This window comes from Asparagus officinalis, chromosome 7 (assembly GCF_001876935.1).
Source record: "Asparagus officinalis chromosome 7, Aspof.V1, whole genome shotgun sequence".
NCBI lineage: Eukaryota > Viridiplantae > Streptophyta > Magnoliopsida > Asparagales > Asparagaceae > Asparagus > Asparagus officinalis.
In genome coordinates, this window is record NC_033800.1 from 85,125,951 (window position 1) to 85,142,242 (window position 16,292).

General features: G+C 36.6%; 1 protein-coding gene across 1 annotated transcript in view; it reads left to right on the plus strand.

The window, feature by feature from the left end:
- The window catches only part of LOC109849274 (putative B3 domain-containing protein Os04g0346900), a 12,307-nt gene continuing 2,508 nt past the window's right edge, over positions 6,494-16,292 (plus strand). The window contains exons 1-3 of the mRNA XM_020419085.1: positions 6,494-6,690; positions 7,029-7,392; positions 7,800-7,915. Coding sequence (XP_020274674.1) covers positions 6,610-6,690; positions 7,029-7,392; positions 7,800-7,915 — 561 coding nt within the window. The 5' untranslated portion in view covers positions 6,494-6,609. The remainder of the gene's footprint in view (positions 6,691-7,028; positions 7,393-7,799; positions 7,916-16,292) is intronic.

Here is a 16,292-nt window from a genome sequence, read left to right on the forward strand (position 1 = left end):
AAATACAATGTTTTGTTCTCTATAATGAATGAGAAAACAATGAAGCTCACTCTTACTGATTCACACACCAATACCCACTAATATAATGTATGAAATATTCTAAGCTCAATAAGGGTGTGTGTGATAAATGAGAACAATGAGATTCTAACTCAATTTAATATAGCATGATATGAATATAAAATTGACAATCAATAAGCTATATAAAAGAGTTTAGAAATACTTCTCCATAAACACAAAGAACTGAAGAAATGATGATGAGGATGAATTCCTCAATTGAAATTGAAAGCTTCTTCTTTGTGTAAGACTTCTCTTTTGAAACAAAACTTAAAACAAGACTTTAACCACCTCTTAAACACTTGTAAACTTAATTAAACAAATCTCTAGATAGGTCAGAATGTTAAATGCACTGGTGTATTTATAACAACCCAAAACATCAGCAAAAACCTAAGTAAAGAGAACAAAAAGTCAGAAGAAGACAAAAATTAAAAGTAGCCGTTACAGTGTTATGAGTCGACTCAGTATAGTTCATGAGTCGACTCATAAGTAGCAATTACAGGCTAAAAACCAACTTATGAGTTGACTTGTAAAAATCATGAGTCGACTCATAAACCATGGGTCGACTCATAAGATCATGAGTCGACTCATCAGAAACAAAACTTATTTTCCAGCACAGTTTATGAGTCGACTTATGATAGGCATGAGTCGACTCAACCTGATGGGTCGACTCATGATGTTGTAAGTCGACTCATTAGAAACAAATTGTAAATTACGTAGCAGTTTGTGAGTCGACTCAACACTGTTCATGAGTCGACTCATAAACATGTACACAGAAAATTTCAAATTTGAACCTTATTAAAAACTATCAAATAAATTCTAAAAAATATAAAACTATAGGAATAGTTTATAAACATGATATTAAACATTTTTGTGAAGAAATTTTGGAAATTACATTTACCATTTGTAAAAGATCATCGTTTTAGCAAATGTGCACATATATGTGTAAATATGCAAACATATACATTTGATTTTGATAAAGAGGTGTATTGCAAAACTTTTATAAAACATTTTTATAAACAATATACAATGTAAACATGATGTTAAAAATAAGTCGCATTGTTTTCACGAAACGAAGCAACTGTGTGTGTATAAATATATATTGAGCTTAGAAATTAACACACGATATATACAATAATACCTAAGTGATTGTAAATATGACTAATCTGGATCTTTAACTCTACTATTAACCTGTAATAAGCCACAATCACTAGGAAAGAAAATTAGTTATAAATTGTTTGTAAAATTATCAAAACAAAACAAGAGTGTAGGTTCAAAACTAGAACCCTAACAAATGTCTCTAACCTTATTTCTCCCCCAAACTCAACATCCTCAAAGAATGTTGCTGTTCCCGTCTTAAAAATATTCCTGTGTGTGGGATCATAAAACTTGTAGCCCCTTGAACATTCAGAATATCCAATAAAGTAGCTGCTAACTGTTTTGAATTCTAATTTTTTTATTTGGCCTATAAGGTGTTGCCTTAGCTGGACATCCCAAAATATGTAAGTGCTTTAAACTGGGTTTTTGATCAGTCCAAAGCTTATAAGGTGTTTTAGCAACTGCTTTACTTGGTACTCTGTTTAGAATGTAAGCTGATGTCTTTAGTGCTTCTCTCTAGAGTGACTCTGGTGAAGAAGAACGAGCAATCATACTTCTTACCATATCCTTAATAGTCCTGTTTCATCTTTCAGCTACACCATTCATGCTAGGTGAACCCGGTATGGTGGACTATGAGTCGGTACCACATTCCACTAGGTATCTAGCAAATAGTCCTGAATGTTATTCACCTGAACCATCATATCTGTCATAGTAATCACCACCACGATCAGATCTAACAGTTTTAATTCTTTTGTTGAGTTGATTCTCAACTTCAGCTTTATATGCTTTGAACATGTCCAGAGACTTAGATTTTTCATAAATAAGAAATAAGTACACATAACGTGAGTAATCGTCTATGAATGATATAAAATATTATTGACTATTCCAAGATGCCGTAAGGAATATCCCACAAATATCCGTATGTATTAATTCTATAACGTCTGAAGATCTTTTGACACCTAATCTCTTAACTTTGGTCTGTTTTCCTTTGATACATTCAACACATACGTCGAAGTCTAAAAAATCAAGAGAATCTAAAATACCATTAGACACAAGACGCTCAACTCTACCTTTTGAGATATGATCCAAGCGCTTATGTCATAATGCCACAATATTTGAATTAAAAGATAAGCTGAATTATCTGTTTCCAAATGAATAATGATAACCTGATTTGTCCAAATGAGAATGATTGGCTGCGATATCCTCTAGAATATCAACAATTGACGAGCCAGCTTCAGTCCACTCTGCTGTGATTGAAGGTCTTTTTGAGACAATGTACTGTGAGGCGTCGTTATCTTCACTGAAATCGACAAGGACGACTGCTTTAGGAGTTGACTTGCTGGCCATTTTTCGACCAGGAGTAGAATTATGCTCTAGAGTGGGTTGATTTAGGGTTAGGGTTTTGCAATGGGGATTGTCGATTCTCTTGGACAGAAGAAAGATGAGATGGCACTATCGACGAGGAATGATATTGATAAATGGGAGGCGGTTAAATCAAATTTTGGGGAAAGATTTTTGTTTTTAAATGCCAGGTCATGTGGGGAAGGGTTTTAGGGGCTAAAGGAATATTGAATACTGTTATGGGGGCTTTGGGATCATTAAAAAAGTCTTGGGGGAGGGGGAAGAATACTTGTAATGGTTTTGGGGGCTAGAAGCAATTTTCCCTTAAGTTTAACATGACATGTGACAAATAGGCAACATGAAAAGGACTAACAACCCCTAAATCATAAAAGAGTTACCACAATATTTTGTAGGATGAGGAGAGAGGGAAGCATTGTAAATTGGCGGAGTACTTTTTCAATTGATTGGTGGGAGTTTTTCAAGTAAAATGGTTGACTCCCAAAGGGGTATTTCAGTCATGTCTTATTTAATGTAATGACGTTAAAAACATTTGTTGAGAAAAACATGAAAGATCAATGGGATTTTGAGGGACACTGCTTAGTTAAGGAGGTTTTCTCAAATTTTAAGTTGAATGGAGTTATCTATAATAGATTCATACTTGAGGGATGTTTTCTCAAATTAAAATAGTTAAGAGAGGTTTTCTGAGATAACCCATAATTAAGGGGAGTTTTCTAAAATTAACCATAATAAAAAGCCATCATCTACTTATTACTTGTGTTGTTTGTTAGGACGCAACTCGAATAATTGCCACTGTTTGTTTCATTGCAAGTAGTTATTAAAAAAATTAAAATAAGAACTTTCTAACAAATTGAAAATAAAAATTAAATTTATGAAGGCATAAAAAATTCAAAAACTCTCCATAATATGATGAGAAAATTATTAATTTCAAACTAATGAACAAATAAAAAATACATAAATATCCAAATCTTTCTAAATTTCATGATAAGTACAGCTTTTTAAAAAATTATTATATTTTTTAGGAAATTTCTTTTTTTAAATAAATATACAATTTTCTCAAAAAAATTTGAGCTTTTTCCAAAAGTTATACGTATTTCACCAAAAATGTGGGTTTTATATAAATTTTAATTTTTAGTAAAAAATTCAAATAAAATTAATCAATTTTTTAAAAAATTGATAACATCATTTTAAAGGTAAATAAATTAATGATTAAAATAATAAAAACATAATTTGTTTTTTAAATAACTTTGAGAATGCATTCTATATCTTTTAGGAAGCATAATTTTTCAAAAACATAGAAAAAAATAAATTATGCAACAATTTTTATAAAATCCAAAAAATTAAGAAAGATTAATAATTTTTAAGTATAATTAAATATTTAAAATCCATGAAAATCATTTGTTGATGTATGGAATCACACAGTCAAATGAAAGGAGTTAATTATGTTTACTGAGGTCATCTAACTCTCTAAATGTCTGGTCTTTAGGCAAGCTATACTTCTCTGCACAAGTAACAAATCATAAGAGGGCGAACTGTGATTCCCCGGTTGTTCCTTTGACGATCAAGTAAGTGGGTAGTTTGTGTGAAGAAGTAAAAGGAAGTGTAGTAATTCTTAAGTTCAGAGAATGGTGGAAAAAGCTTCCCCTGTAATGGAAAATAATATCTCCTTTTATAGTAGTAGAAGGAGGGTATGATGGTATATTTGGCCACGCATGGGCCGACGGCCAAGTCAGCTTTAACTTTACATGTGTCGACCAAGGAGTGGAGGAGACGTCACTTCGGTTTAATGCGAAGTAATGTGGGGTGTGCGGTGCCGACGTGGTCCAATGTGTCATAAATACTATTGGTGGCAGAGGAATAATGGCACCTATAATGCATTTAATAGCATTTATGGCATGGTGATTGGTCATCGGTACACAAGAGGGGCTCAAGGCATTCATCGCCTTTCTATTCGTCTGGTGAACGAGAAGTACTGCTTTTCAAGTCGCCCTCGCAAGGTGCCAGCTAATGAGTTGGTCGAGTGGAGTGTTAAAGTAGTCGACTCAGTTAGGAGATGACACGTAACGCCTTTCGGGTCGTCAATATGTGATGTCTTTTGAGTCGTCCTCGCAAAATATCAGTGTGTCGAGTCGACGGAGCTGGGCTTCTGATTATCTTGAGATGTTGACCTGATTATGCATAATGTGGGACACTTGTCTGCCATCGATTGGTGATTATTTTCCATCACTAAAATAGCTATAATAGTTGGCTCCTTTTACTTGGAGTCAGCCTAGGCCGGGTCCGAGTGAAATATAACGGTTTTTGCTGAGTCATGAGAGGTATTAATGAGGAATGTGAAAAGTTCCTTTGGATACAACATGGCCAACGTCAGCGAATTCTTTTCAACTACTGCCACTTCGTATTTCGTGTAAGATTGCGGGCTATTCAAAGTGAGCACGCTTTGTCTCGATTCGAGAAAAGATGCTTTGAATTTTAGAATTAATCTGGGTTGTCGGTTGGGGTTCAACTCGCCTATTGAAAGTCTGACACTTAGAGGCCTAGTTGCAATATAAATAGGGTTGTCGTGGCGAGGGAGCGCTTACTATTTTTTGAAATTCTGTATTAATTGTTGCCAAGCACTATGACCAACTTTTTGGGCAACGATTCATAGTTCTAATGGCGATCTCTGGTCTTAACGCTAGGCAAGAGATGTTGGCAGAGATCCATTCCATAGTGACGCTACCTCAACTCAGATCTCTCCACGTACGGGAAATACAGTATCCCCCACAGTTACGAGCTGATAGCGCCGACGAGATCGCAAGCAGTTTACGCCATGATGGGAGTTGAGCTCCTCTTTTATTTGAAGTATTTGGAGTTTGACATATGCTTGCCTTTGCATACCTTCCTCCGCCACATGTTTAGGGCTCTAGGGGTATTGCCGATGCAGATGAAGTCCAACGCCATTGCTATATTGGTGGGGTACATGGTCATCTGTAGGTGGTTGAAGGTCGAGCCATCTATGAATGTGTTGGGTCATCTGCTGGGTGTCCAAGTGCACCAAAAACAAGCCCACTACCACTTTCAAGTGGTGGGCAAATTACGGATCGTTCTTGATCTTCCAGACTTGAACAAAGATTGGAAGGAGAGACTCATCTGGGTCTCGGGAGACGACTCGGCGTTGGACTGCTCGAATTGGCCCAACATAATAAGGGGCCCCTAACGGTGGGGGCATTGTCTGATGCAGAGAAGCGGGGTTTGGATCTGAGCAGGGCATATGCCGACTCTCGCAAGATGGAGCACCTGCTCGACAACTCTGTTTTGAGAGTTGTTGACGAATCCGCTAAGCCACCTTCAGCTAAGGACTAACAGAGGTGCCCAGGCTGACTGTCTCTGTCGAAGAAATTGATAGGGCGCTGACAGCTCCACCTGCCGAGCCTTAGGAAGAAACACCGGCGAGGCCAGTGAAGCGTCTTCGCCAGGACTTGGCCCCTAGGGGGACCATATAATGTGCGAAATTCCAAATCTAAAAATACCCTCATATAATTTGAAAAATCGAAGAAAACAACTACATACTTCAAAAAACAACGAAAATGTTCTTACATTTGGAAAAATCAATCAATGTAAGCGCCCTCTCTCTCGCAAAAATTAAGAGAACCGTCTCCACACTTGGAAAATATCAACTAGCTAGCACGTTTTGTGTGTGTCATTCACCCATCGCGTTTACTACACTAATTCTTTTTTTTAAATTTATCAATGAGCAAAAATTTAATATGAAAATTTAAGGCATCCTTGTTCTCACTGATTGACTCTGGGCTGGAAATCCGCAGGGGACCAACTCTGGTCGAACCTCATTTTTAACTGGCTCAGACTGGTCTCGGTCTTCGGATTGATGAGTAAGAAGTGACATCTATGAAATATATTAACGTTCGTACCCTTGGTATCTAAAAAGCTGTTCTTTTAGGGCACTAAAAGCCGCGTCGCGCTAGTAGAGGAACCCCTTTCTTCTCCAAATGTAAGGCATCGTCTTAAGTTGCGAGCCACGTGTCACTCTCTTCAAGTAATATACATCGATCAACCTCTTCGTTCATTAATCTCACTGCACCCTGTTGAAATTTGAAGATGCGTCATCCGCTACAATGTGCTTCTCCTCGGAGCCCAAGCTTCTTCAGAGTCCTCCAGCCTGGCTTCATTAATAGACTGGTCTCTCTCTCTCTCTCTCATTGCTCTTGGGGGGGGGGGTTTGAGCAGTTTTTAATTCACTCCAAAAAGTACTCAAAATTTCAGTTAACCAAGTATAAGTTTCATCAGAAAACCTTCAAAACTGACGCAGTCAGTCTTGACGGGCCACGTGCAAATCACGTGGACAAGATACTTCCCCTTTTTAGAATAACCCTTCATGCTCGATCTCTTCTATATTTTACTCCCTAGAATAAGTTTTCCCTACTTGTTCAAACTTTTGATGGGTTAAGTGAAAAGTGCATGCACGCCCAAGCTTAATGTTGCAGGTTTTGTGACATCTACCTGATCTCTTAACGCAGCGACTCCCGACTAAGTTCGTGACGAATGTTCTCGCAACGAAGGAGATCAAGGTCGAATCGGCCTCGTTGGTGAACCCAATCGGCGCGTCGTGGAACGTGGAAGTTCACACAAATGTGGATCAAGAACTGTACATTGGAGGGCTTGGTTGGTCTGATCTAGCCCATGCTCATAGTTTGGGGTTGGGATATTTCTTGGTATTCCGATATCGAGGCGATATGGCCTTCGATTTCCGAGCATTTGATCTCAGCACCTGTGAGATATCGTATCCTTCAGTTTCTCAGAGAGTTTCTAAGAAATTGAAGCAAAGAGTGCCGGTGTTGGTACGTGTTAAAGAGGAGGACAAACGTAGCAATTTCAGTCCTGGTATCTTCACTAAATTAATGAATTTTCTTCTTATTTTTATTTTTATTTTTTGGTTAAATTGCTAATAGGGCTCCTCTTAATTAGCATCATTGTTTTGAACATACAACTAGTACAGTTGTTTCTTTTTAAGTCGCAGGTAGACCCCTGGGTTTAATTTAATTTTTTTTTGACTCTTTTACCCCTGTGTGACGTTTTGATTGATATATCTCCATGAAAATTTGACAGATATTATCTCCGGGTGAAATTAGTGACTCTAAATGACGGTAAATGGTCAAGTTTAGACGTAGAGGGTCTATCCCAATATGAACTACACGAGTACCAAGTTCAAACGGTGATAGTACAAGGGGTTTATGTGCAATAATATTTTTCCAGTAATTAAAAGTTTTATGCATTTTCTGTTATTGCAGAATCAACAGTGTCATGTATCAGGAATAAGGAGAAAGAGCTTATGAAGAGTAATGCTATCGGAGGAGTACGTTTTGAGGTGGAACTAACTTCTTACCAGTTATGGAAAGGCCGTGTAGTAAGTAACTTTATTCTTTTTATTGTGCCATTAAGTTAAAGGACAGTTTCATCATATTTTCCCCACACTAGTAGAAAGATGAGCAACCTAGACGGAAATTTCCGTCTAGGTTGCTCTAAGTTCCGTCTAGATTGGTTTACCTAGACGGAAACCCGTCTAGTTTGCTCCGTCTAGGTTGGCACAAACTAGACCGAATTCCGTCTAGGTTGCCAATCTAGACGGAAATCAATCTAGACGGATGTGAAATTTCCGTCTAGATTGGCAACCTAGACGGAAATTCCGTCTAGGTTGGCAATCTAGACGGTTTTCCGTCTAGGTTGCCAATCTAGACGGAAAACCGTCTAGGTAGCACCCACCTAGACGGAAAACCGTCTAGGTTGCTCCAACCTAGACGAAATTCCGTCTAGGTTGGAGCAACCTAGACGGTTTTCCGTCTAGGTTGGTGCTACCTAGACGGAAAACCGTCTAGGTTGTAGTAAAACCAACCTAGACGGATTTCTGTCTAGGTTATGGCAACCTAGACGAAAATTTCATCTAGTTTGATATTTTTACAGCAAAAAAAATTATTTAAAATTTTTAATTTCCTATAGAATTGCTTTATACACATGAATACATCCAATCATCCAAATATAATCAAAATTCATAACAGTTACATTAATAACCAAATATAATCAAACCATCCAATGCACATATCCAACAATTTCATCATACACAATACACATATCCAACCATCCAATCCAAAATATACATCAATCAATTCGGACCAATATATACATCCAACCACATGTTCACTAACAATACACATGATTAAGATAGAGTATACAACATGAATAAAAGTAGAGTGTTATAACAAATAAAACTGTTTATTTCATTAACAAAGATAAAAAACCTCAACTCTCGTCGTCGTCAGTAGCATCTCTATCCCGGTTACGAGAACGGGTGCTGCTCCCTCCAATATCTCCACTCTGAAGGTCCAATTGAAAAATAATTATGTGGTGTTTAATAACATAGTAAACAAAAATGAATTTATACATATAAAAAAAATAAGGTACCTGAACGCTGCTCTGCCTAGCACCGAAATTATCGCCAATCGAGCTTATGATCCGTATGATTCCACCGTATGCACTATGTGGAATCACACCGCCTAAATAGTCCATAGCGTACCCCATGAGATCCCATTGAGTTGACCGTCCTCGCAACTCTAGTCATCTCAGTAGTCACCTGAATATGTAGTTGTGGATCAATCTTGTCAAACAAATACGCGGAGATACGTGCGATAAATGGCATGGCCTGAAGCTTGGGGTTGCTCTCGTTGTTATAGATGGCGTGGAGGATGTTGTGGATGATCTTATGCTTATGTCGGGTGAAGCTCCAACACCATGCAGAGGATATCTTCTTCTCCTATTATTAAGGAGAAATAAATTTAGATTTTGCTTTTGAATCAATAATATAAACAAATATAAATAGGAACGTAGCATTCAAATTGAATCGATCTTTTACCATCCATACCTATTATGTGCCATTACGTTCTACGTAAGAATGATGTTCTCCTCTGTAGAAAGCATATGAGGGTCCGACTCGCCTTGTTCCCCCTCCTACGACAAACTCATTGATGCAGCCTCCTTGGATGCAGTATCAAATCCCACCTAAATCACAAATATATAGTTAATTCAAGGTAAAGATCATATTATTTGTGTTCTAGTTTTCTCGTAATATTCAACGAAATAGAGTTAATAATACTATTTAAGATATATATAAGTCTTACCACCAAATTGAGATTTGCCTTGATCTTTTCTTGATTCTTCTCCTCACCCCTATACCTATCACGAAAAGTACCATACGCCGCTTTTGCCTTCAAGTGTATCGGCATTTTTTATTTTCCCTATCATATTATACATTTATGAGATTTCATAATCATATTAAGCATTAAGATCATTTTAAGCTTTAAATGACATATACCGTATCATGACAATAAACATCCTCCAGATTGGCATAGGAGTGTGCTCCCAAGTGGTGATCATACAGCTTCTTCCTTCTATTCTCTGACCCCTTCATGGATTTATTCTTTAAAAAAAAATATTTCAGTAAATATGCAATGAAATAATATCTTTTATTTATAAAGTAGTTTTTATGAAACTAACCTTGGCGGCATCGCTGTCCCAATACATGAGGAGGGACGTGAAATGAAGCTCGTCAACTCGGTCATCGAGGTTTAAAAACCTCTGCCAGTCCTCCTCATACCTGTCATAAGTAAAGTGTTTGATCTCATGCCTCCATTGTTTGAGGACTGCTTCAACCTTGACATTAAACACATAATTCCAAGACCCCTCAAAGTCCTCAAGGCAGAAGCATTCATGTAGATTTACATACACATTTAGTTCGGATAATTTAATATCAATTACTAATTATTAATAAATGAAAAGCTAAAGCAATATGCAGTTACCATAAGCTTAGTCCATATCGCCTCGTACGCGGTCCATGGTAGTTCTCAGAAGTGAAAATAAGGGTTGATAATGCTCGCTCTACGCACGAGAACCCCAATGTATGCATTCAATCTTATCGACCAAGGACCAGTGGGCAAATTATAACTATTCCACCGAATTACCGTCCTCATTCCTCTTGGTGATTGTTTAGATTCAGGCTTAACTCCGCCACGTCGGCTCTCTATGCGATCTGGCTTAGCACCTACAATAATAACAACATGATAATATATCATAAAATATATAAATCTGAAAAGATCATTATGCATGAATTCTAACTAAATTTTATACAGTGATACCCTACTATACTACTGCTTACATATAATTGTATAACACTATGTACTATACTTACTATATAGTGACCATTATGCACGAGGACCTATTGTATAACACTATGTACTATACTTACATATAAGCAAGGAGATAGTTAAAAGTATTTATGTAATTTACCATTCGCTTTCTCTCTTTCTTTTGCTGCGAGTGCAGCATTTTTCCTAATCTGCAACATAGGAATCATTTCCTCCAACTTTCTCGTGGCACGTGAGTGAAACTTCATTGAGTCAGCTTTGGACTTATGAGAGTCCGGAGGGAAGGGTAAACTGAGATAGTCTTGCGTCTTCGAACGCAAGTCAGTGTGGAATGTATACGAAGGGTATGTCGGGGTCCAAGCAGCACCTACATAAGAAAGGAGAATCATCAATATAAATTTTAAATTGACCATGTCGGGTGATGAATAACCCACATCTGTAACAAATGAACACTATGAGTTTTCTGCTAACTAATAATTTACGAAAAATATTGAAATAATTTTTATACCTACATCCGAAGATGGTGGTGTATCATCAGCACCGGTACCCGGTGTGATACTCCGTCTTCGATCACCCCCCGTCCGAAGATGGTGGTGTATCATCAGCACCGGTACCCGGTGTGATACTCCGTCTTCGATCACCCCCCGGGTTGAAGAGCCTCCTCATATGAAAATACAATTTTCCTCATAGTTTTTAATATGATAATCTGAAAATCGGTAAGGCAGTGTAACATATATAGTTCGTACCAAAATCAAGGGTCACAATCTGTGTGTTTGAGAATTCTTGCCAAACGTCATCAGATGACCCAATTGGTTCACTATAATTATCTTCACTTTCTTCAATATTTTTTTTATTGTTATTAGGAAGAACAAGAGATCTTCACTCTTTGTACAAAACCACCCAATCAGACATGACATTCGGATCTTTCACGTAAAAGCACTGATCAGCTTGTTCTGCGAAAATGAATTTCTCATCTGTATATACTTCTCGATGGAGATTGACTAGTGTAAATCCATAATGATCCTTTTGCTTTTTTGCAGGACACCACCGAACCTTGAACATCATATAACTCTATTGTTTTGGTTTACCAAACCCGTAAATTACCTCAACAATATCTTCTACTTGGCCATAATATAGTATGTCAGCTTGAATTGGTTCTGATCTCTTATACTTAAAAAACATTCTTGAGCAAATAAACCCATGACCCTACTGTTCTGGGTTACCCTTCTATCATCGGTCTCTAGCGTTCGAAATTTATATCCATTGACCAAATGCTCATTATAACGTCTTACTTCGTGATAAAGATGTTGTGCATGGAAAATAATTTCATCTGATAATATAGTGCCATCAAGAAGTGATTTTTCAACCTACGCCAAATAATTTAAGAATATTTAGGTGATGGTATATCATGAATGTTCAACAATTAATTGTAAAACACTTACATCAATTCTGAACCAGTCAGAAAATTCTTTCTTATGTCTTTTCTGAATATTATGCGCTGCATTCCTACCGGTTATTTCATTCTTAAGCTTCTCCAGATGTCGCCTATATAAACAATATATAAGTTTTTATTGATAAACTATATGTAAAATGAATACTTCTCATCTATATTACTGATTTTATTTGTTACATTCGATAGTCTTCGAACATATTAATGTTTTCCAACACATATGCATGAATTTGATCTAAGAGACATCTCACGATTCCTCTCCTTATCAAGTACTTGAGATGTGGTTTTTTTCTTACGCATGTAACGTGAGGCAAATACAAAGCATTCGTTAGTCACATATCCTTCAGCTATCGATCCCTCAGGACGAGCTTGATTGTGAACATTGTGTTTCATGGAGCCTAAGTATCTTAAAATTATAAGAAGAGGTAATCATTAGTATGGTAATTTTAAATTGCATATATATTTAATGAATGCAACAAAAACCGTAAATTACCTTTCAATCGGATACATCCAATGATAAGTTACAGGACCGACGATTCTAGCCTCTCTTGCAAGATGCTGGGTAAGATGGATCATAATTGTAAAAAACGAAAGAGTGAATATTACTTCCATATTGCATAGCGTAACTCGAACATCGGCTTCAAGCTTTTTAAATTCATTTACATCTATGACTTTAGAGCATAATTTTCTGAAGAATCCACAATACTCAATAATAATCTTCGACGCTTCTTTATCCATATTATTACGGACTACAACTAGGAGTAGTTGATGAAGAAAAACGTGATAATCATGGGTCTTCAGACCTAAGAGTTTTCTCTCTTACACCTGGACATTATTTGATATGTTAGCAGAGTAACCATCCGGCGACTTTATCGATTTGAGAATTTCACAAAGTCGATGTATTTGCTCAGTTGACATTGTAACACGAGACGGAGGCAACTTTAAAATTTTAAGACCAACATCTTGAGCTTGTAAATTATTCCTGATATTCAAAGCAGTCAGGTCTTGACGCGCTCGTAGATCATCCTTCGACTGGTTTGCATCTTGTAGGAGGGTTGACACTATGTTATCACATATATTTTTCTTAATATGCATGACATCTAAATTGTGTCGGATTTTAAGATTTTGCCAATAAGGTAGCTGAAAGAAGATACTAAATTTAGTCCATCCTCTAGGTAATTTTTCAGCTTCGTTCTCAACTTGCATTTTTTGGACCTTCCGCTTTCGCTTCAATGACTTTTTTGACTTTAAGGAATCTCTTACTCCAATCGGGTTGAATTTAGAATATTGATTTTTTCCAAACCTAACTTTTAGAAAACCCTCAAGTAATTTTACGATCTCATTACATGTCAGCTGACGCGGCTTCATTCTCTTCTCAATTGTGCCATCAAACATATTTGATTTGCTTCTGTACTTATGACTCAAGGGTAACCACCGACGATTAAACCAATAACGACTCTTCCGACTATGTGGTAGTCGAAGAGCTTCAAATTCCGGACCACATACAGGACAAGCACACTTGCCCTTCGTAGAGTACCCGGACAGATTAGCATAAGCTGGAAAATCATTAATCGTCCACAATAGAATAGCACGTAATCTAAACGACTCTTTAAATGAGCATCATATGCTAAAATACTCTCAGACCATAATTATTTCATCTCATCAATTAGAGGCTCTAAGTAGACATCAATATCATTACCTGGAGTGTGCTTACCAGGTATCAGTAATAAAAGCATCATAAACGGCTGTTTCATACAAAGCAATGGAGGTATATTATATGACATTAATATAACTAGCCACGTAGACCAACCAGAGCTCATTACCCCAAATGGATTGAATCCATCGCTAGATAGACCCAGTCTTACATTTCTGCAAACTTCGGCAAAACGAGGATAAGTTTTATCCACATGCTTCCAAGCTAAAGCATCAGCAGGATGTCTCACTTTGCCATCATCTACTCGATCTTCCTTGTGCCACCTCATGTTCTTTGTTGTGTCTTTGTTCATGTACAATCTTCGCAATCTAGGAGCCAATGGAAAATGTCGAAGCACCTTGGCAGGAATTTGCTTCGGTGTTACATTTGTCTCTGTTATAATCCTTATTGAAGAATTTGTGCGTTGCTTCCACCTAGAAACTCCACATGTCGAACATTCTTGAAGGCCTTTATTGGCTTTATGGTACAAAATACAATCATTCGGACATGCATCAATCTTATTATAATCAAGACCCAGACAAAATACAATCATTCGGACATGCATCAATCTTATTATAATCAAGACCCAGAGCGGAGACAATCTTCTTAGCTTGATAAGTTGTTTGGGGTATGCTATTCTCTCCTAGAGCGGAGACAATCTTCTTAGCTTGATAAGTTGTTTGGGGTATGCTATTCTCTCCTCCAGGAATTACCATCCAAAGCAAATCAAGGAGCATTTCGAAATAATTATCTGACATGCCGCTAAGTGTCTTAATATGTAGGAGTTTCAGCATAAAAGAAAATTTTGAGTACTCGGTACATTCATCATATAAGTTATTTTCACTATCTTCTAGTAGCTCTATTATTTGCTTTATTTCCGCGGAGGAATGCATATCATCAAAATTTTCGACACTTTCGACATCTACTACCTCTTCAGGTTCAACTTCAATATCATCTTCACTTTTATCTCCGATATCATCATCGACATCATATTCTGTAGGTCAAGGAAAAATATCATTCAACATCGTTATTGTGTCATCTATTCGTTGGCCTCCGGACGTACCAACACGCACATTTGGATCCTCATCTTCAGTTATATCTTCCCTATGATAGTTCCAATATTTATAATTTTCATCAAAACCTGATTTTATTAGGTGGATCCGTATATCATTCCTATTCAACAGCTTTATATTCCTACACCTACAACAAGAACAATACATAGCACCACTTCTTAAATTTCTCGGATTCATTTCAGCATAACGCATGAAGGCGTCACATCCCTCCTTGTATTGCGTGTCACAAAATCTATCAAGCCGTGGGATATCTATCCATGATTTGTCAGGAATTATCCTCATCTGTAAATTATATATAATTATTAACTATGATTAATCTCACAACTACTAGTACATCCATGACTCTTGTACATTCAACACACATCAAACATATGTTCACATAACATTTAACAATATGAATATTTATCTACATAAAATATATATGAACGTATGTAGAAACTAATTACATCAATCTAGCAGCTGTCATAGGAAGACTTCTATTCATTAAGAATATAGTAGTGCTTACATCCAACTTCGTATACTTTGTATATTTTTATTTCTTAAAAATTTCGGCAGCACCTACCCGCTGTTCTCCATGTACACGGTGTGGATGTTATTATGCGTATCAGCAATAGCCCGAAACGCATAACAACATACACATATTGTACACGGAGAACAACGAATACGTGCTGCCAAAACTTTCAAGAATGAAAATATACAAAGTATACAAGAGAACAACGAATACGTGCTGCCAAAACTTTCAAGAATGAAAATATACAAAGTATACAAAGTTGGATGTATGCACTACTATATTCCTAACCCGTCCGAGAAGGACAGATCCAATAATTACTAATTTCAGTGCCAAATTTTTTTGTATAATATAAAATAAACGCTCATTTTCGGGAGAAAACTTCGTCTCCTGCCAAAATCTGAGTCGTATATCATATATTATAAGTCCAAAGAATTAGATGTAATTATTAGACGGAAGTCTAGGGATAATGTTATTTTTTTATTCACCTAAATTGGATTATAACTCATTATAAAAAATTATAATGTGTTATATATCACTCTATTTTTTAAAAAAATTTTATTTCACATATTTTTCACATCACAAACTTAAATATTCACACCTACTTATAGCACGAATGAAACTTAATCGTGTTAGGGCTTATAAGTGTTTAAAACTCAATAATAATTACTAGTGTTGTTGAAATGAATTAACATGTAGTTGAGTTAGAGTTTTCAGAATTAAACTCGTTTATTTTTTTTTATCATAATTAGGGTTTAAAACTAAATTCAACAATAAATAATAATAAAGTTAAAAATTCTAAAACTCAGTAGAAAAAACATACATTTTAAGCAGATTCAACAACGGACACGCCGGTGGTCACGGT